The 22056-nt window shown below is 41.6% G+C and overlaps 5 protein-coding genes across 7 annotated transcripts in view; all 5 read right to left on the bottom strand.

The window, feature by feature from the left end:
• The window catches only part of LOC110967045 (protocadherin alpha-C2-like), a 112795-nt gene that overhangs the window by 76981 nt on the left and 13758 nt on the right, over positions 1 to 22056 (bottom strand). Inside the window, exon 2 of one of the 3 annotated variants that reach the window (XM_051954311.1) lies at positions 18356 to 18543. The exons of the other annotated variants lie outside the window; for them this stretch is intronic. Within the exon in view, the coding sequence (XP_051810271.1) occupies positions 18356 to 18543 (188 nt within the window). The remainder of the gene's footprint in view (positions 1 to 18355; positions 18544 to 22056) is intronic. 3 annotated transcript variants of the gene reach the window in all.
• On the bottom strand, positions 460 to 7124 carry LOC110947046 (protocadherin alpha-3-like). Its single transcript, XM_051954648.1, has 3 exons — positions 4418 to 7124; positions 765 to 975; positions 460 to 468 (listed from the first exon to the last, which is right to left on the bottom strand). Exons 1-3 carry the CDS (start codon positions 6583 to 6585, stop codon positions 460 to 462), a joined length of 2388 nt encoding a protein of 795 aa, XP_051810608.1. The 5' UTR covers positions 6586 to 7124.
• On the bottom strand, positions 1633 to 4175 carry LOC110971964 (protocadherin gamma-C3-like). Its single transcript, XM_022222378.2, has one exon. The coding sequence runs from the start codon at positions 3140 to 3142 to the stop codon at positions 1760 to 1762; it is 1383 nt and encodes a 460-aa protein (XP_022078070.2). The 5' UTR covers positions 3143 to 4175; the 3' UTR covers positions 1633 to 1759.
• LOC127535798 (protocadherin alpha-8-like) lies at positions 3645 to 13853 on the bottom strand. The gene is made up of 3 exons (XM_051954649.1): positions 11452 to 13853; positions 7729 to 7939; positions 3645 to 3671 (listed from the first exon to the last, which is right to left on the bottom strand). Exons 1-3 carry the CDS (start codon positions 13836 to 13838, stop codon positions 3645 to 3647), a joined length of 2625 nt encoding a protein of 874 aa, XP_051810609.1. The 5' UTR covers positions 13839 to 13853.
• On the bottom strand, positions 14597 to 17238 carry LOC127535723 (protocadherin alpha-10-like). Its single transcript, XM_051954326.1, has one exon. It carries the CDS (start codon positions 17069 to 17071, stop codon positions 14612 to 14614), a length of 2460 nt encoding a protein of 819 aa, XP_051810286.1. The 5' UTR covers positions 17072 to 17238; the 3' UTR covers positions 14597 to 14611.

Genomic DNA, 22056 nt, shown 5'->3' on the forward strand with positions numbered 1-22056 from the left:
CATCTTGCGTTTATTTTGAACCACGACCTATTATTTAACCACATCTGGCAAATTCGTTGTTTTCCTTAAATATCATACCAGACTCCGTCAAACAATATGTTGCTTTGTTGCAAAACCAGAATACTATAAACAGTGAAACACGCCAGGTAAATGGAGATTAAATACATCATTGACAATATATGAATGTTGCATGTGGTTTTGGTGCTGAACATATATAGTAATATAATTTTTAAACACATTATATAAACTATATTATCATGTAGGGCAAAATATTTAATTTCGTAGAAGCTGACAGGGCGCAGACTCACCAGAAAGTTATTTTTTTTCGCCTGTAATACTAGTTTATCATAGTTTGTCAAGTCAAACATACAATGAAGACTGAGGAGCGCAGAGATACATCAGCACCACGGAGAGCGTCTGCCCCATTAAGTAGTATCAGTCTGTATGAACACTGGCCGTCTACGCAGTCTGTTGGAGTTTTACACTGACAGGTGACAACATTCACAACATTGATGAAGACAATCACACTTGCCTCACTTTCAGTTAATTGTGAATCAGTCCCTCGAAGCAGCCGCTAATGAGTACAATGGGACGTTTTTATGCATAACTAAGTTTTCTGTTTAGGTGTTTTTTTTTACGCCTAAGTCAACACAGATGGACTTGCAAATGACTATTACACCTGTACAAGTCAGTTAGACAGGGTTGGTAGCTGTCGATGGAGTTTTCACTCACTGAAAAGGAATCAGATGTTGAAAAGAACTTACCTTTTCTTTATTAGGTAAAGTCTGAGTCCTGGTAAAAGTATCTCCTCCGTTAATACTGATCAGTTCAGCATCTACAGGTGGAAATGGTGCGGGGAAAACCACTACGTCACTCTTGAGCGTGTCTGAGCTGAAACACACGTCATACTGCTGAGTAGCTTTGGAGTAAGACCAGCTCCCGTCAGGGTGGGTGGTGATCATTGGGGCGCTGTACCTGCTGAAATTTCCGTCTGTCCTGTGGCATCTGACAGCTATTAGACTGATGAGGCTGAGCAGAAAGATCACTGACACCGACACAATGGCGATGAGCAGATAGAGGTTCAAATCAGAGAAACTGTCCTCCCTTATGGGCACATGTCTGAACTGAGTGTGGATGTCAGCGGTGCTTTCAACAACCACCACCTCCATAGACACAGTAGCTGACAGGGAGGGTTCTCCATTATCAGAGACCAGCACCACCAAGGGGTGAGTTTTGAGGTCATTGTCACTCATTCTCCTCTTAGTCCTGATTTCTCCGGTGCTGGTTCCGATCCTGAACAGATTGTTTCCTTTGAGCTCAGACAGGTGATAAGACAGCAGCGCATTGTATCCAGAGTCTGCATCTACAGCCCTGATCTTTGCCACAAAGTATCCTGCTTCAGCAGAATATGGGATGCTCTCACTGTTGACGGAGCCGTGCTCAGAATATGGAGCGAGAATTGTTGGATTATTATCATTTTCATCGAGAATTAAAACATTGACAGTGACGTTGCTGCTGAGTGGAGGAACACCAGAATCTGTGGCCTGAACTTTGAACAGGAATGTTTTCAACTCCTCAAAGTTAAACGACTGCAGGGTGATTAGATCTCCAGTCTCTGAATTAACAGTTACCATTGAAGTCGACTGCGTGCTCTTAGGCGAGCTATTGATTAAATGATACGTTGATTTTGCGTTTTCATTTAAATCTGAATCTAACGTAGTCAATTTATGGATTGTAGTTCCAATCGGACTGTTCTCTTTTACATAAACATTGATAATAGATTCCAGGAATTGAGGGGGTTGTCATTTACATCAGAAACTTGAATAGTAATTACGCTTGTGCTCGACAGTGAAGGTGTTCCTTCATCTGTGGCTGCAATTGATATATTATATTGGGAAACACTCTCCCTGTCAAGAGGCCCGTCAACCAACAACGAATAGTAGTTTTTATAGTTAGATTTTAATTTAAATGGAACAGAACCTTTGATTTTACAGTTTGTCACGCCGTTTTTGCCCCCGTCCTTATCGGTGATGGTCACCATAGCTACAGCTGTGCCTATTTCAGCATCTTCTCTCACTGGACTCATGAGTGATGACACCGAGATCTCCGGAGCGTTGTCATTCACATCAATGACTTCAACTAAAATCTTGCTATGTGCACTGCGAGGAGGGTTGCCTTTGTCTCGTGCTTGAACACGAATCTCATATGCCTGATTTTGCTCATAATCAAAATTGCTTTTAACGGTAATTTCTCCGGTATTGTCATTAAGGGAAAATTTGTCTTCGGGGTTTAAACGCCCCTTTTCCGTAAACGAGTATGTTATCTGACCATTAACACCGTCGTCTAAATCAGTTGCAGTGAGCATTAATAACGTTGTGCCAATATTTGCATTTTCAACCACTTGGACCTTATAGAGAGATTTACTGAACACGGGTGGATTGTCATTTACATCCAGAACATTTACTTGAATCTGTAATGTCCCCGTTTTGGGAGGTTTTCCTCCGTCTATCGCAGTCAGAGTGAGTTCAATAACGGCCTGTTTTTCTCGATCTAATGCTTTCTGCAGCACTAATTCAGCAGACACGCTTTGATCACCATTGCTCTGTATATCCAAAGAGAAATAATCATTCGGGCTTAATTTGTAAGTCTTGACCGAATTAGTGCCCACATCTGCATCGTGAGCTATAGGCAGTGGTTGCCTTTCTCCGACATATGAAGATTCAGACATATCTGCTGTAGTTGTTTCTTCCAGAAAAGACGGAGCATTGTCATTAATATCATTTATCACAACTTCAATTCGATGCAGGCTGCGAGGATTGCTTAGTATGGCTTCTATATTTAAGGAGCACTTTACCGTATTAGGACAAAGCTCCTCCCGATCTATCCTCTTGCTAACGAAAAGTACTCCAGAGTCATGATTTATGTCGAAATGATGTTGTTTATACCCAGATGTAATCTGAAGACCCGCGGACTGGAGCTGCTGAACATTCAGATTTAAATCCTTAGCGAGGTTTCCCACTGCAGTGCCTTTGTCTACTTCCTCGAAAATGGAATAGGATATCTGAGCCACGGACCATTCGCAGAGACAAAGGAGAGCGAAGAACAGACTCCCAGTATTATCCCATTGTCTCCGAGCAGCCATCGCTGTTTAGGCAACAGTGACAAACCCCAGGTTTCTGCCACTAGGCCTATTCGCGAAAAATGAGGAAATATAGATAGATATTCATGTATCCATTCTCGCGAAGGATCTGCACTCTTTCAGGCTTCACTCGTCTGTGCACTGTTTTTCACAAAGCAAAGAAACGTGATGACGTTTGAGTGTTTTTTACGACTTGAGGAGGTGTTTCAAATACTGATCACTTGATTTTTGCGTGGTCTCGAGCGACGTCTTGTGACACTTTTGTATGAGGAAAGACGGCCCAAACCAGAAGCGAAAATATTTATTCTATGGTACAATAGAAATAAATCTGTGCCTACAAATATACTAGTTAAGGTGTGAATTTTCAAAACCCTTGCTAAGTGGTTAAATTATTTATAGAGCAATCATACTATGTGAACATGCACTTATATAATTTCTTTGTGGTATTATAAACTGTAATAACTATAAATGTGTTACAAACATTACAACCTGCAAAATTTGCCCTTCAGACTATCGGGACCACGGACAGCACCTGAAAGAAAGACCAGTTTTGCAGAACCATGGACAGCGGCTCTCTGGAGTCTAAATTCATGTAGTGCTATTACACAGGCTTACAAATATTCTATCTACACCACCATTAAAAACAATTTTTACTATGTTGTAATGACCACACGCTCTCTCTCTCTCTCTCTCTCTCTCTCTCTCTCTCTCTCTCTCTCTCTCTCTCTCATTGTCAATAAAACACAAACGCAGCAACTTTTTAGTATACTACAAAACCCCATCATGTACAACCAAACTTTATGTAGCGGAGAGGCAATGAACAAGTGTCTGGGAAATGAACACCTATATGCAGCTCATAATTGTTATTGTAGGCAAAGCTATAAACAATTTGCAGTAAATATGAATACTTTGTAGAATTCAGAGATAGCATAGAAATTGTGTGATCAGGAAGCATGCCAAATTTTTTTTTCCAAATGTTAGAATATTATGAAATCCACTCACATCAAGTTAACTCAAAGATTAGTCAGAGTCACTCTATTACACTAATACAACTGAGTATGTCTTACCTTCTCTTTATTAGGTAAAGTCTGAGTTCTGGTAAAAGTGTCTCCTCCATTAATACTGATCAGATCAGCATCTACAGGTGGAAAAGGTGCGGGGAAAACCACTACGTCACTCTTGAGTGTGTCTGAGCTGAAACACACGTCATACTGCTGAGTAGCTTTGGAGTAAGACCAGCTGCCGTCAGGGTGGGTGGTGATCATTGGGGCGCTGTACCTGCTGAAATTGCCGTCTGTCCTGTGGCATCTGACAGCTATTAGACTGATGAGGCTGAGCAGAAAGATGACTGACACCGCCACAATGGCGATGAGCAGATAGAGGTTCAAATCAGAGAAACTGTCCTCCTTTATGGGCACATGTCTGAACTGAGTGTGGATGTCAGCGGTGCTTTCAACCACCGCCACCTCAATAGACACAGTAGCTGAGAGGGAGGGTTCTCCGTTATCAGAGACCAGCACCACCAAAGGGTGAGTTTTGAGGTCATTGTCACTCATTCTCCTCTTAGTTCTGATTTCCCCGGTGCTGGTTCCAATCCTGAACAGGTTGTTTCCTTTTGGCTCAGACAGGTGATAAGTCAAAAGTGCATTGTATCCAGAGTCTGCATCTACAGCCCTGATCTTTGCCACAAAGTATCCTGCTTCAGCAGAATATGGGATGCTCTCACTGTTGACGGATCCGTGCTCAGAATATGGTGCAAGTACTGCAGGACTGTTGTCGTTCTCATCCAGAATAAAAACATTCACAGTCATGTTGCTGCTGAGTGGAGGAACACCAGAATCTGTGGCCTGAACTCTGAACTGGAACGTTTTTAGCTCCTCATAGTTAAATGATTGCAGGCTGATTATATCTCCAGTCTCTGAGTTTATGTTTATCAGTGTAGGGAGGGGCAGTGATTTACCATTAACGTCTAAAAATGAGTAGCTCACCTGTCCATTGTTACTGATGTCAGCATCAACTGCAGTCACTGTTTTAATGACTGTTCCTACTTTGCTGTTTTCTTTCACAGAAACATTTATTACAGATTCTGGAAAATAAGGGGCATTGTCATTAACATCAGAAACGTAGACAGTGATAACGCTGATGTTTGAAAGAGGAGGGCTCCCTTCATCGGTAGCTAAAACTGTGACATTGTACTGGGGAGTCAACTCTCTGTCTAGATGTCCGTCAACAACTAAAGAGTAATAGTTTTTGTAATTTGTCTCTAATTTGAATGGAACTGTATTGAGGATCTCACATTTTACTTCCCCATTTTTTCCACTGTCTCTGTCTAGAACAGAGACAAGTGCAATGGCAGTACCGACATCAGCGTCCTCGTTCACTGTGTTCAGAAGTGACGTCACTGTGATTTCAGGAGCATTGTCATTTAGATCTATTACTTCTACAAGCACTTTACTATGAGCAGACAGTGGGGGCTGGCCTTTGTCCCTCGCCTCCGCTCTGATCTCGAAAGCTTTTCTTTCCTCATAGTCAATTTTGCCTTTTACTGAAATGATCCCCGTTTCAGGGTCAATTTTGAAAATATCCAGAATATAGTCCTGATCCTTACTCCGAAGAGAGTAGACTATTTCACTGTTCGATCCTTCATCAGCATCTGTCGCGTTTAAGGTGAAAATCGCAGTACCAACCGGAATGTTTTCTAACGCTTTAACTTTGTACAGACTATTGCTGAATAACGGTGCATTATCATTATTATCAAGTACATCTATTTCAATTTCTGATGTTCCTGTATTTGGTGGGGAACCTCCATCTACCGCAGTTAACAGGAGCTGTATATTTGGCTTTTTCTCACGATCTAATGCTTTCTGTAAAACTATCTCTGGAGATACACTTTCTCCTCGTTTTTGTGTCGCCAGACTGAAATATTCATTTGGGCTGAGCTTATACGCACTAACACCATTTTTACCCACATCAGCATCGCTCGCCTCCGATAACGCAAATCTAAATCCGGGCAAAGTATTCTCTGCAATGTCCAGTATTTGTGATTTTGTGTTGAAAGACGGAGAATGATCATTTACATCTCTAATTTCTATCTCCACTCGGTAAAGCTTTAACGGATTGTTAATCACAGCCTCGACACTGACGGTGCATTTGAGTTCATCTGTACAAAGCTCCTCTCGGTCTATCCTTTCATTTACATACAAAAATCCGGTCTTTAGATTAACCTCAAAGTATTTCCTTTTAGATGCAACAATTTGGAACAAACGGGACTCTAAATCCTGCACACTCAGGTTCAGATCCTTGGCGATATTTCCGACATTCGTCCCTGGGTTTACCTCTTCTGAAACGGAATAAGAGAGCTGCGCCGACGCCGCTTCCCAGTAACAATCCAGCAGCACAAGAACAAGGCTTGCAACAATGGACCTCCTAGTATTCGGTAAAGGCATAATTCCATCGAAAGAGTACAAAGAATATATCCACAATTTTGCGTCCACCGTGAAAATGATAAGACGTCACAGAGTACAAGGCCACACTATGTCGATTGTCTTATGTTTAAAGACGAATACTCCATTATGCCGTCCCTCTCTTCTCGTGTGTCTTTGTGATGAAAACCACAGTCGTTCCGTTAACACTCTGGGAGGAGCCTTGACGATTTTTAATGTCACGGTCTATAGCGTCGCTATGTGGTCATTTGCAGAAACTGCACAAGTTATCAGTAACTGTAAAATATCTGTCCTCATTCAGAAACGCTGACAATCACTTAATTACAAGTGGCATAACCAGTTAGAGTCAGAATTTGTATAAATTCTAAAATGCATGTCCAATACAGAGTTTCTGAAATTGCGTGCACTGGGGGTGTAGTAAAGAATCAGCATCAGATATTCGACGTTAACACTGAGGTGTGATCCTCTAACACAAGTAAAACACTGTGTAGTTAAACTTGCAATTGTGCAAACAGAATTCATTAGTCAGAAAATTGAAATGTAAAAGTTTTCAAGATAAAACCTGAAGTTGCACAAGATAGATGGTTATGGGGTAAAGATATATTGCAAAGACTTTGCCCCCCCCAACCATTTGCATTGTTTTTTAGACTAATCATTCTTGACATTACGATATATGTACACCTACAACTGAACTTCATATATTGAACAAAGTCTCAATATTGCAAGAGAACATACCTATACAGTAAACTGTGCACGTCATGGAGATTTCAAGCGAATCGTATGCCGAACATGCGTTCAGTAACATGGATAGCAACATGAAAACGCCACTGTCAATAAATGAAGAGCACCGCGCGACCAAATTTTATGTGACATCGAGGCAAAAACTAAGTGGAAGTTATGACCTCCCTTTCAAATTACAAGCAAGTGTACCTGCAGCTAATAAATACTTTCGTAGTCAAAGATGAAAGTTATTTGCTGGAAACTGAAGTACTGTCAAGAACTTAGAGCAACAACTCTGGTGCAACCACAGAGTAAGACAATTTTTTTTTCAACAATTCAGTCTGTAATAAAACGTACATTACATTATGTTGACCCCAAAGTAAAATAACTTCCCCTTTCACACAAATAAAATTGAGCGTGCCTTACCTTTTCTTTGTTGGGTAAAGTCTGAGTTCTGGTAAAAGTGTCTCCTCCGTTAATACTGATCAGTTCAGCATCTACAGGTGGAAACGGTGCGGGGAAAACCACTACGTCACTCTTGAGCGTGTCTGAGCTGAAACACACGTCATACTGCTGAGTAGCTTTGGAGTAAGACCAGCTCCCGTCAGGGTGGGTGGTGATCATTGGGGCGCTGTACCTGCTGAAATTTCCGTCTGTCCTGTGGCATCTGACAGCTACTAGACTGATGAGGCTGAGCAGAAAGATGACTGACACCGCCACAATGGCGATGAGCAGATAGAGGTTCAAATCAGAGAAACTGTCCTCCTTTATGGGCACATGTCTGAACTGAGTGTGGATGTCAGCGGTGCTTTCAACCACCACCACCTCAATAGACACAGTAGCTGACAGGGAGGGTTCTCCGTTATCAGAGACCAGCACCACCAAGGGGTGAATTTTGAGGTCATTGTCACTCATTCTCCTCTTAGTTCTGATTTCTCCGGTGCTGGTTCCGATCCTGAACAGGTTGATTCCTTTTGGCTCAGAGAGGTGATAAGACAGCAGTGCATTGTATCCAGAGTCTGCGTCCACAGCCCTGATCTTTGCCACAAAATATCCTGCTTCAGCAGAATATGGGATGCTCTCACTGTTGACGGAGCCGTGCTCAGAATATGGCGCAAGTATCGCGGGGCTATTGTCATTCTCATCCAGGATATAAACATTGACAGTCACGTTGCTGCTCAGAGGTGGGACACCAGAATCTGTGGCCTGAACTTTGAACTGAAACGTTTTCAACTCTTCAAAATTAAAAGGCTGAAGACTGATAATATCTCCAGTCTCTGAGTTTATGTTGACCATTGTAGGCAGCGGCACTAAGTTGTTATCACTGACTAATGAATAGCTCACTCGACCATTTTCTCTCGAGTCAGCATCAGTTGCAGATATTGCTTTCAAAACAGTCCCCACTGGACTGTTTTCTTCCACATACATATTAATTATAGACTCTGAAAACCAAGGTGCGTTATCATTTACATCAGAAACCTGAATAAGAACCACGCTGGTGCTGGAGAGAGGGGGGCTACCTTCATCCATGGCTTTGATAGTAATATTGTAGTGAGAAATCATCTCCCTATCCAGAGCTCCACCAATAACCAAGGAGTAATAGTTTTTATAATTTATCTCTAATTTAAACGGAACAGAATTCAATATCTCACATTTGACTTCGCCATTTTTGCCCCCATCTTTATCAAGAACTGAAACGAGTGCAATGGCAGTGCCGATTTCAGCATCCTCCTTTACTGTGCTGAGCAGCGACGTCACTGTGATGTCAGGCGCATTGTCGTTTAGATCCACCACCTCCACGAGCACTTTACATTGTGCTGTTAACGGAGGCTGTCCTTTGTCGGTGGCCTGCACACGAATTTCAAAAGCAGGATTTGTTTCAAAGTCAGTTGTTTCTTTAACTGTTATTGTTCCTGTTTTCGAATCTATTTCAAATATTTCCAAGACGTGGTCCTGGTCTTTTGAATTTAGCAAATACACAATGTCTTTGTTTGCCCCCTCATCAGCGTCAGTTGCAGTCACTGTAACTACTGTCGTACCAAGTGGTGCATTTTCCGTTATACTTGTTTTATACAGTGTTTTTGTAAACGTTGGAATATTGTCGTTTATATCTAAGACATGAATAATGATCTCTGACGTGCCTGACTTTTGCGGTGTGCCCCCGTCTATAGCCGTCAGTGTGAGTTTAATGACAGCCTGCTTTTCTCGGTCTAATGCTCTCTGAAGAACTAACTCGGCTGACACACTCTCTCCTCTGTGTACTGCTAAAGAAAAATATTCATTCTGGTTTAGCTTGTAGGTGTTTATGCCATTTTTTCCCACATCTGCATCGTAGGCCGATAGCACAGGGAATGTAGCTCCTGGCAAAATGATCTCCGTTATATCGATAGTTTGTGATTTGGCAGTGAAAGACGGCGGGTTATCATTCACGTCAAGAATGTTAACCTCAATGCGATAAAGTTTCAGTGGACTGTTAATCACAGCCTCTACATTTACTGTGCATTTTGTAGCTTTCGCGCAGAGCTCCTCTCTGTCTATTCTCTCACTGACGTAAAGAAACCCCGACTTCAGATTTACATCAAAATACTTTCTCTTTGATCCAGTAACAATATGAAACATACGTGATTCCAAGTCCTGCACATTAAGGTTCAAATCCTTGGCGAGATTTCCAACAGAAGTCCCCAGGTTTACCTCCTCTGACACGGAATAGGAGAGCTGCCCGGACACTGCTCCCCAGATAGACTCCAAGAAAACAAACACTGCATATATTCCAATGGAGGTCTTTCTTCCCGGCAGATGCATAATTCCACACAACGATTACAAGTCATAGATACTTGTAATGACCTGCAGTTCGCTTAGTACAGACAGGTCTTTAGAAAGGCTGAAATAAATGCCAGTGTATTCTCTATATCCATCCCTCGTCGCCCTGCTTCTCATTCTAACAAAGCCCTGACAAAAACGTCGATCCTTTTAATGTAGGAGGGGCCTCTACACGACAACGACTGGCTGGCGGTGTTACGGTCTAGACTGTCGCCTCATGGCCATTTGAAGTAACTGCACTGCACTGAAATCAACACAGTCAGGCACTGCAATGTTGGTGATTTTGACCAAAATGCAGTCACATGTTAGGAGTGATCGCTAAAATGACAACTTATTCAAATCTCACTGTATTGCAAAACCTTGAGCGTCGCAGGGTGTAAACAACTTAATATTTCAGAACCATGGACAGAGGATCATGATGCCGACGCAACGTGATAGTCAAAGCACACTTGAGGTCAGGCAAGCTTTAAAGATACTGCACAGTGTTTGACCTAAACACACGAATAAAATGTTGCTGCTAAAACACTACAAAATATTCAGACAGCAAGACTAGTCGTCTATGACAATAAAAACGCAACCTGAGATGGCTCTAAAACAACGTGCCATGAAGGATTAGGAAGTCACCAAAATGCCACAACACACTGACACAATTTGCAGTATTGTTTTGCATTGTCATAGAGGAAACTGATTATGTTATTCTTTTTAATAAACGCCTTTTATATCAGTGCTTGGGGGAAATTCGTATTGTTCTCAAGTTGAGTTTTAAGCAGTTAGAATGACTTTAGATATTGTGTGACACCGAGAACAAAGTAAGCAAGTTGAAAGGCGATAATATTATTGAAAATTCGAATCTCCACGCAGTGGCATAGAAGCATTACGAACAGCTGTGAAGAAGCTAAATGTATGTTTCCTATTTTAATTAATTTACTTTTTATTCAGATCAAGTAAATGTTATGCAGATTCAGCGCGCGCGCACACACACACACACACACACACACACACACACACACACACACACACACACACACACACACACACAAATGTAAATGCACATTTTCTTTTTACGTTATGCTATGGGAGCCGACATTACAGCTCTACAAAAGAAAGTATGGTCTTACCTTTTCCTTATTTGGCAAAGTCTGTGTTCTGGTAAAAGTGTCTCCTCCGTTAATACTGATCAGTTCAGCATCTACAGGTGGAAACGGTGCGGGAAAAACCACTACGTCACTCTTGAGCGTGTCTGAGCTGAAACACACGTCATACTGCTGAGTAGATTTGGAGTAAGACCAGCTCCCGTCAGGGTGGGTGGTGATCATTGGGGCGCTGTACCTGCTGAAATTTCCGTCTGTCCTGTGGCATCTGACAGCTATTAGACTGATGAGGCTGAGCAGAAAGATCACTGACACCGCCACAATGGCGATGAGCAGATAGAGGTTCAAATCAGAGAAACTGTCCTCCTTTATGGGCACATGTCTGAACTGAGTGTGGATGTCAGCGGTGCTTTCAACAACCACCACCTCAATAGACACAGTAGCTGACAGGGAGGGTTCTCCGTTATCAGAGACCAGCACCACCAAGGGATGAGTTTTGAGGTCATTGTCACTCATTCTCCTCTTAGTCCTGATTTCTCCGGTGCTGGTTCCGATCCTGAACAGGTTGTTTCCTTTTGGCTCAGACAGGTGATAAGACAGCAGTGCATTGTATCCAGAGTCTGCGTCTACAGCTCTGATCTTTGCCACAAAATATCCTGCTTCAGCAGAATATGGGATGCTCTCACTGTTGACGGAGCCGTGCTCAGAATATGGCTCAAGTATGGCGGGACTGTTGTCATTTTCGTCTAGAATTAAAACATTGACAGTCACGTTGCTGCTGAGTGGAGGAACACCAGAGTCTGTGGCCTGAACTTTGAACTGAAACGTTTTTAATTCCTCATAGTTGAAAGACTGCAGACTGATTATATCTCCAGTCTCTGAGTTGATGTTTACCATTGTAGAGAGTGGCAGTGAGTCACTGTTACTTTGTAAAAACGAATAGCTCACCTGACCATTTTGATCAATGTCAGCATCATCTGCTGAAACTGTTTTTATAACTGCTCCTACTGGACTGTTTTCTTTTACATAGACATTGATTAGACTTTCTGTAAATAGAGGTTTGTTATCATTTACATCAGAGACGTGTACATTAATAACGCTGGTACTGGACAGAGGTGGGCTTCCTTCATCAGTAGCAGTGATGCTGATATTGTATTGAGATGAAGTTTCTCTGTCAGGAGGACCATCCACGACCAATGAATAGTAATTCTTGTAATTAGTTTCTAATTTGAAAGGGACATTATTGGAAATTTTACAGTTCACCATCCCATTTTTACCTCCATCTTTATCAGATACTGAAACAAGAGCGATGGCGGTGCCAATGGATGCATCCTCTTTCACAGAGTTCAACAGTGATGTGACAGAAATTTCCGGAGCATTGTCATTGACGTCTAAAACTTCAATCAATAATTTGGCATGTGAGGTCATTGGCGGCAAAGCTTGATCACTGGCTTGTACTCGAATCTCAAAAGCGTTATTTTCTTCAAAGTCTATATTCTTTTTATTAGTTACAGTCCCAGTTTTTACATCTATAGCAAATGGATCAGTCTGTTTCCCTTGATCTATTTCAACGAAAGAATACACTATTTGTCCGTTCTGACCTGCATCTAAATCGGTAGCATTTAACGTTATTATCGACGTTCCAATCTTAACGTTCTCATACACACTGGCTTTGTACAGAGTTTGACTAAAAACAGGAGGATTGTCGTTAATATCTAACACGTTTATTATAATGGCCATAGCGCCTGATGTAGCAGGTGTTCCTCCATCAATCGCAGTCAGAGTGAGTCTAATCACAGACTGCTTTTCACTGTCTAAAACTTTCTGAAGCACCAATTCAGGAGTCAAACTCTCTCCTTTGTGGGTCACGAGAGAGAAATGTTCATTTTGACTCAGCTTGTAGGTATTTACTGAATTTTTTCCAACGTCTGCATCACGAGCTCGTTTCAAGAGAAATTTCGCTCCCGCTGCTGTGTTTTCTGTGATATTAATTGTCTGGGACCCACTGAGAAATGAAGGTGCATTGTCATTCACATCTAATATTGTAATTTCAATACGGTACAGTTTCAGTGGATTATTAATAACTGCTTCGACACTAAGTGAACATTTTTGTTCATTACCGCACAGCTCCTCTCGATCTATTCTCTCATTAACGTAGAGAGCACCAGTCTTTAGATTTACCTCAAAATATTTTCTCTTTGATCCAGCAACGATCTGAAACATGCGAGACTCCAAATCCTGGACATTGATGTTCAAATCTTTCGCGATATTCCCGACAACAGTCCCGACGTTGGCCTCCTCTGAGACGGAATAAGAGAGCTGCCCAGAAACCGCTTCCCAGTAACAATCCAGCAGCACGAACAAGAAATATATCCACACAGAGCTCGATCTATCCGGTAAATTCATGATTACATACGAGGAGAATGCACATTTGTGCAAATAAGGATAATATGTCACAGCAGGCACGAAATCCAAGATCAGTGAGGAATTATTCCAAGAAAGTATTTCGACATGTTCACAGTGCAGCAAGAAAACCGTTCTTTGTCGTCCGACCTCTCTTTGTAACAAAGCCCGCAGATGCATCATCCGCTGAATCTGGGAGGAGTCCTCAGTGACCAAACACATCGTTCAAATGTGATGGTCTGTAGTGTCCTCATGTGGACATTTTTCATAACAACATGCCTAGTTAACTTTAGTACCATTGAAATGGAATGTACATACTCTTATTATTTGGAATAAACAAACAAACATAAAATTCTTAATTCCCAAGGTGAAGAACGAAGAATTACAAAAAATATGAATCAAACGGACTACCACACTTAATTACTTAAAAGAATCTGACTTGTTTTTCATACTAACAGACAACCAAGCAGTAGGCTTTAATCTCAAGGGTATGTGGGAATATACAGATGTACTCCATTTTTTATTGATATATATTTTTTAATTGATTAAAAATGGAGGTGCAGCCAGTAATATGGACTCGTTCAGGACATATTATACCACCTGTAATATATTGCTATATTGCTGGGCAGTTACTAAACATGTTAAAATGTTGTTTTTTTTACACACCCACGCACATACACGCATATATGTACGTCTGTGGAAACGCTGCTTTAGGTCGAGGTTCTGCTCTGCAGGTTTCAAGAAACACACGTTCCTAACCTAGAGTTCAGCACCTCGGTCAGCGAACCTCGCATTTGAATGAAAATTATCTGTAAACAGCAAATAACAAAAACGGGAAACCAATTCACAGCACACTACACTCAATAAGATCAGCCTAAAAACTTAAGAATCCTGCTTACGTCGTCTTGGTGTTTCATACTTTGTATTTCAACAGCAGAGTCTGTGTAAATGTTATGCCATGGATTCTGACAGCGACGTCACATAAATAAATAACACTAATAAACCGTTTCATGCCACGATCCTTTGACCACATAAAAAAGTGCAGCAGTGAGGACTGATTCTAACTGTTCTCTTACCTTCTCTTTGTTGGGTAAAGTTTGTGTTCTGGTAAAAGTGTCTCCTCCGTTAATACTGATCAGTTCAGCATCTACAGGTGGAAACGGTGCAGGGAAAACCACTACGTCACTCTTGAGCGTGTCTGAGCTGAAACACACGTCATACTGCTGAGTAGATTTGGAGTAAGACCAGCTCCCGTCAGGGTGGGTGGTGATCATTGGGGCGCTGTACCTGCTGAAATTGCCGTCTGTCCTGTGGCATCTGACAGCTATTAGACTGATGAGGCTGAGCAGAAAGATGACTGACACCGACACAATGGCGATGAGCAGATAGAGGTTCAAATCAGAGAAGCTGTCCTCCTTTATGGGCACATGTCTGAACTGAGTGTGGATGTCAGCGGTGCTTTCAACAACCACCACCTCAATAGACACAGTAGCTGACAGGGAGGGTTCTCCGTTATCAGACACCAGCACCACCAAGGGGTGAGTTTTGAGGTCATTGTCACTCATTCTCCTCTTAGTCCTGATTTCTCCAGTGCTGGTTCCGATCCTGAACAGGTTGTTTCCTTTTGGCTCAGACAGGTGATAAGTCAGCAGTGCATTGTATCCAGAGTCTGCGTCTACAGCCCTGATCTTTGCCACAAAGTATCCTGCTTCAGCAGAATATGGGATGCTCTCACTGTTGACAGAGCCGTGCTCAGAATATGGAGCCAGAATTGTTGGATTATTATCATTTTCGTCTAGAATTAAAACATTGACAGTCACGTTGCTGCTGAGTGGAGGAACACCAGAATCTGTGGCCTGAACTTTAAACTGGAATGTTTTTAATTCCTCATAGTTGAAAGACTGCAGACTGATTATGTCTCCAGTCTCTGAGTTTATGTTTACCATTGTAGAAAGTGGCAGTGAGTCACTGTTATTCTGTAAAAACGAATAGCTCACCTGACCATTTTGATCAATGTCAGCATCATCTGCTGAAACTGTTTTTATAACTACTCCTACTGGACTGTTTTCTTTCACATAGACATTGATTACACTCTCAGTAAATAGAGGTTTGTTATCATTTACATCAGAGACGTGTACATTAATAACGCTGGTACTGGACAGAGGTGGGCTTCCCTCATCAGTTGCAGTGATGCTGATATTGTATTGAGATGAAGTCTCTCTGTCAAGAGGACCATCCACGATCAATGAATAGTAATTCTTATAATTAGTCTCTAATTTGAAAGGGACATTATTGGAAATTTTACAGTTCACCATCCCATTTTTACCTCCATCTTTATCAGATACTGAAACAAGAGCGATGGCGGTGCCAATGGATGCATCCTCTTTCACAGAGTTAAACAGTGATGTGACAGAAATTTCCGGAGCATTGTCATTGACGTCTAAAACTTCAATCAATAATTTGGCATGTGATGTGAGAGGAGAAGCAGCTCCATCACTGGCCTGTACTCGAATCTCAAAAGCGTTGTTCTCTTCAAAGTCGATAATCTTTTTATTAGTTACAGTCCCAGTTTTTTCATCTATAACAAATGGATCAGTCTGCTTCCCTTGATCTATTTCAACAAAATAATACAATATTTGTCCATTTTGACCTGCATCTAAATCGGTAGCATTTAACGTTATTATCGATGTTCCAATCTTAACGTTCTCATACACACTGGCTTTGTACAGAGTTTGACTGAATACAGGAGGATTATCGTTAGCATCTAACACGTTTATTATAATGGTCATACTGCCTGATTTAGCAGGTGTTCCTCCATCAACGGCAGTCAATGTAAGTCGAATCACAGACTGTTTTTCTCTGTCTAAAACTTTCTGAAGAACCAGTTCGGGAGTCAAACTCTCTCCTTTGTGTGTCGCGAGAGAGAAATGTTCATTTTGACTCAGCTTGTAGGCATTTACTGAATTTTTTCCAACGTCTGCATCACGAGCTCGTTTCAATAGAAATTTCGCTCCTGCTGCTGCGTTTTCTGTGATGTTAATTGTCTGGGACGTGCTGAGAAATGAAGGTGCGTTATCATTCACATCTAATATTGTAATTTCAATCCGGTACAGTTTCAGTGGATTATTAATAACTGCTTCGACACTAAGTGAACATTTTTGTTCATTACCGCACAGCTCCTCTCGATCTATTCTCTCATTAACGTAGAGAGCACCAGTCTTTAGATTTACCTCGAAATATTTTTTCTTTGATCCAGCAACGATCTGAAACATGCGAGACTCCAAATCCTGGACATTGATGTTCAGATCTTTCGCTGTATTCCCGACAACAGTCCCGACGTTGGCTTCTTCTGAGACGGAATAAGAGAGCTGCCCAGAAACCGCTTCCCAGTAACAATCCAGCAGCACGAACAAGAAATATATCCACACAGAGCTCGATCTATCCGGTAGATGCATAATTATGTCATCGGTAGAAAAGACGCATATGTGCAAGTTTGGACAGTATGTCCAGCAGGCACGAAATCCACGATCGACAAGGAATTATCCCGAAGGGGTGTTTGACATGTTCGCATCGCAGCAAGATAACCGTTCTTTGTCGTCCGACCTCTCTTTGTAACAAAGCCCGCAGATGCATCATCCGCTGAATCTGGGAGGAGTCCCAAGTTACCAAACAGATCGTTCAGATGTGACGGTCTGCAGTGTCCTCATGTGGACATGTTTCATAACTACATGCCTCGTTAACTATAGTACCATTGGAATGGAATATACATACCTGTATTATTTAGAACAAAGCAAACAAACAGAATTTCAAATTACAAGGTGAAGAACTAAGAATAACAGCTAATTTGGATCCCACGGACTATAAAAATTCACATTACTATACATCATTACTTATACTATTCTGACTTGTTTTACAGACTTAGAGAAAATCAAGTAAAAGGCTTTAATCACAGGAGTATGAGGAATATACAAATACACTGCATTTTTTAAATTGGTTAAAAATGGAAGTGCAGCTACTAATATGGACCTGTTCAGAACACATTATGCCATCTGTAATATATTGTTTGATAGTTACTACTTATGTTATAATGTATTTGTTTTTAAACACACACACACACACACACACACACACACACACACACACACACACACACACACACACACACACACGTATATATGTATGCATGTGCAAACGCTACTTTTGATCGCGATTCTGCTCTGCAGGCTTCCAGAAACACACGTTCCTAAGGTGGAGTTCAGCACCACGGTCAGCGAACCTCGCGTTAAAACGTGAATTGACAAATAAGAAAACCGGCAACCAATTCCCAGAAGGCCACAGTCTATAGTAAAAACTTGAAAACTAAACAATTCAGCTTACGTCTTCTTGGTGTTTCTTACATCATGTTTCGACCATGCGTTCTGACAGCGACGTGATATAAAGAAATAACGTGAATAAATTGTCTCATGTCATTATCCTTTCACCACATGAAAAGTGCAGCAGTGAGGAATTATTGGAGCTGTTCTCTTACCTTCTCTTTGTTGGGTAAAGTCTGAGTCCTGGTAAAAGTGTCTCCTCCGTTAATACTGATCAGTTCAGCATCTACAGGTGGAAAAGGTGCGGGGAAAACCACTACGTCACTCTTGAGCGTGTCTGAGCTGAAACACACGTCATACTGCTGAGTAGCTTTGGAGTAAGACCAGCTCCCGTCAGGGTGGGTGGTGATCATTGGGGCGCTGTACCTGCTGAAGTTGCCGTCTGTCCTGTGGCATCTGACAGCTATGAGACTGATGAAGCTGAGCAGAAAGACGACTGACACCGACACAATGGCGATGAGCAGATAGAGGTTCAAATCAGAGAAACTGTCCTCCTTTATGGGCACATGTCTGAACTGAGTGTGGATGTCAGCGGTGCTTTCAACCACCACCACCTCAATAGACACAGTAGCTGACAGGGAGGGTTCTCCGTTATCAGAGACCAGCACCACCAAGGGGTGAGTTTTGAGGTCATTGTCACTCATTCTCCTCTTAGTTCTGATTTCTCCGGTGCTGGTTCCGATCCTGAACAGGTTGTTTCCTTTTGGCTCAGACAGGTGATAAGACAGCAGTGCATTGTATCCAGAGTCTGCATCTACAGCCCTGATCTTTGCCACAAAATATCCTGCTTCAGCAGAATATGGGATGCTTTCACTGTTGACGGAGCCGTGCTCAGAATATGGCGCAAGTATGGCGGGACTGTTGTCGTTCTCGTCTAGAATTAAAACATTGACAGTCACGTTGCTGCTGAGTGGAGGAACACCAGAGTCTGTGGCCTGAACTTTGAACTGAAATGTTTTTAATTCCTCATAGTTGAAAGACTGCAGAGTGATTATATCTCCAGTCTCTGAGTTGATGTTGACCATTGTAGAAAGTGGCAGTGAGTCACTGTTATTCTGTAAAAATGAATAGCTCACCTGACCATTTTGATTAATGTCAGGATCATCTGCTGAAACTGTTTTTATAACTGCTCCTACAGGACTGTTTTCTTTCACATAGACATTGATTACACTTTCTGTAAACAGAGGTTTGTTATCATTTACATCAGAGATGTGTACATTAATAACGCTGGTACTGGACAGAGGTGGGCTTCCTTCATCAGTAGCAGTGATGCTGATATTGTATTGAGATGAAGTTTCTCTGTCAAGAGGACCATCCACGATCAATGAATAGTAATTCTTGTAATTAGTTTCTAATTTGAAAGGGACATTATTGGAAATTTTACAGTTCACCATCCCATTTTTACCTCCATCTTTATCAGATACTGAAACAAGAGCGATGGCGGTGCCAATGGATGCATCCTCTTTCACAGAGTTCAACAGTGATGTGACAGAAATTTCCGGAGCATTGTCATTGACGTCTAAAACTTGAATCAATAATTTGGCATGCGAGGTCATTGGTGATGAAGCTCCATCACTGGCTTGTACTCGAATCTCAAAAACGTTATTATCTTCGAAGTCGATATTTTTCTTGTTAGTTACAGTCCCTGTTTTTTCATCTATAGCAAAGAGATCAGTTTGCTTCCCCCGGTTTATTTCCATAAATGCATATGATATTTGTCCGTTTTGACCTGCATCTAAATCGGTAGCATTTAATGTTATTATTGATGTTCCAATCTTTGCATTCTCATGCACACTGGCTTTGTAAAGAGTTTGACTGAATACAGGAGCGTTATCATTAATGTCCAAAACATTTACCGTTATAGTCATACTGCCTGATTTAGCAGGTGTTCCTCCATCAATCGCAGTCAGTGTGAGTCTAATCACAGACTGTTTTTCTCTATCTAAAACTTTCTGAAGAACCAGTTCTACCGTTATGCTCTCTCCCTTGTGTGTCGCGAGAGAGAAATGTTCATTTTGACTCAGCTTGAAGGTATTTACTGAATTTTTTCCCACGTCTGCATCGTGAGTTTGTTTCAATAGAAATTTCGCTCCTGCCGATGTGTTCTCTGTGATATTAATTGTTTGGGACGTGCTCAGAAATGAAGGTGCGTTATCATTCACATCTAATATTGTAATTTCAATCCGGTACAGTTTCAGTGGATTATTAATAACTGCTTCGACACTAAGTGAACATTTGGGATCATCACCACACAGCTCCTCTCGATCTATTCTCTGGTTAACGTAGAGAGCACCAGTCTTTAGATTTACCTCGAAATATTTTCTCTTTGATCCAGCAACGATCTGAAACATGCGAGATTCCAAATCCTGGACATTGATGTTCAGATCTTTAGCGATATTCCCGACAACAGTCCTGACGTTGGCCTCCTCTGAGACGGAATAAGAGAGCTGCCCAGAAACCGCTTCCCAGTAACAATCCAGCAGCACGAACAAGAAATATATCCACACAGAGCTCGATCTATCCGGTAAATTCATGATTACATACGGGGAGATGGCGCATTTGTGCAAATGAGGATAATATGCCACAGCAGACACGAAATCCAAGATCAGTGAGGAATTATTCCAAGGAAATATTTCGACATGTTCGCATCGCAGCAAGATAACCGTTCTTTGTCGTCCGACCTCTCTTTGTAACAAAGCCCGCAGATGCATCATCTGCTGAATCTGGGAGGAGTCCTAAGTTACCAAACATATCGTTCAGATGTGATGGTCTGCAGTGTCCTCATGTGGACATTTTTCATAACTACATGTCTCTTCAACTATAACATCATTTGAATGGGATATACCTATACATTATCCGTATTATATAGAAAAAATAAAACATTCCAAATCCCAAAGGGGGAGAAAAACTGAGAATAACAAATCATATTTATCGCATGGACTGTTCAAAGTCACGTTATTAAACTTGGTTTTATGTAAGGTTATGAGTTATTTTAGAAACAAACGGAAAAGTCAAGCAAATTGATCATAGAGTTTTGGTGAACAAGCAAATGTACAATTTTTCTGATTAAAAAATAATAACGCAACCAATAAATCTAATGTGGTTTCTTCAGGACACGCTATGGACATGTAAGCAGTGAATGTGACAAACGCTTGATGTGTGAGGTTTGTGATCGACAGCATCCTACAGTTCTTCACATCACAAAGGTCGAAGCTGAACCAAAGCGAACAGGCCAGTTACCAGCAGGTAGCCTTTCAACAGCTTCCCAGACATGTGGACATATAGGGGCTGGAAAAGATCGCAGCATTCTCAGCATCGTACCCGTGCAAGTTAAATCCACCAAAGGAAATGTAATCATTCAAACATATGCATTTTTAGATACCGGTAGCACGGCTACATTTTGTTCAGAGAATCTTATGCGACAATTGAACATTGTTGGAAAAAGAACCCATATTTGCTTGAAAACAATGGGACAGGAAAAGGTTGTTCCCACTTATTCCTTGTCTGGAATCGAAGTTTCAAATCTTGAAGAAAAGTGCTTTTTTCCCTTGCCTGAAGTTCTCACACAGAAGGAGATGCCAGTCTCTTTAGACAGCATCCCCACTGCTGCTGATTTGGGAAAGTGGCCTTATTTGTCAAAGGTTCACATCCCTTTAATAGACGCTAGCGTCGACCTTTTGATAGGAACCAATGCTCCCTGGTTATTGGAACCATGGGAAGTGGTGAATAGCTGTGGAAATGCTCCATATGCTATACGAACAGTGTTGGGTTGGGTTGTCAATGGTCCTTTAAATGGAAATGGAAGCACTGGTGAAATGGAGCTTCCTTCTGTTGTGGTGAATAGAATTTCTGTAACTAACTTGGAAGTCATGTTGAAAAGTCAGTATAAGCATGATTTTAATGAGCAACCTTCAGAGCACAAGGAAATGTCCAGGGAAGACATTAGGTTTATGGAGGCTATGGAATCTGCAACTTTACAGGATGGGAGGTACTACCTTAAGTTGCCATTTAAGAGACCAAATGTTCACATGCCAAACAGCTTCACAGTGGCGAAGCAAAGGATACTG

This window comes from Acanthochromis polyacanthus, chromosome 10 (assembly GCF_021347895.1).
Source record: "Acanthochromis polyacanthus isolate Apoly-LR-REF ecotype Palm Island chromosome 10, KAUST_Apoly_ChrSc, whole genome shotgun sequence".
Taxonomy (NCBI): domain Eukaryota; kingdom Metazoa; phylum Chordata; class Actinopteri; family Pomacentridae; genus Acanthochromis; species Acanthochromis polyacanthus.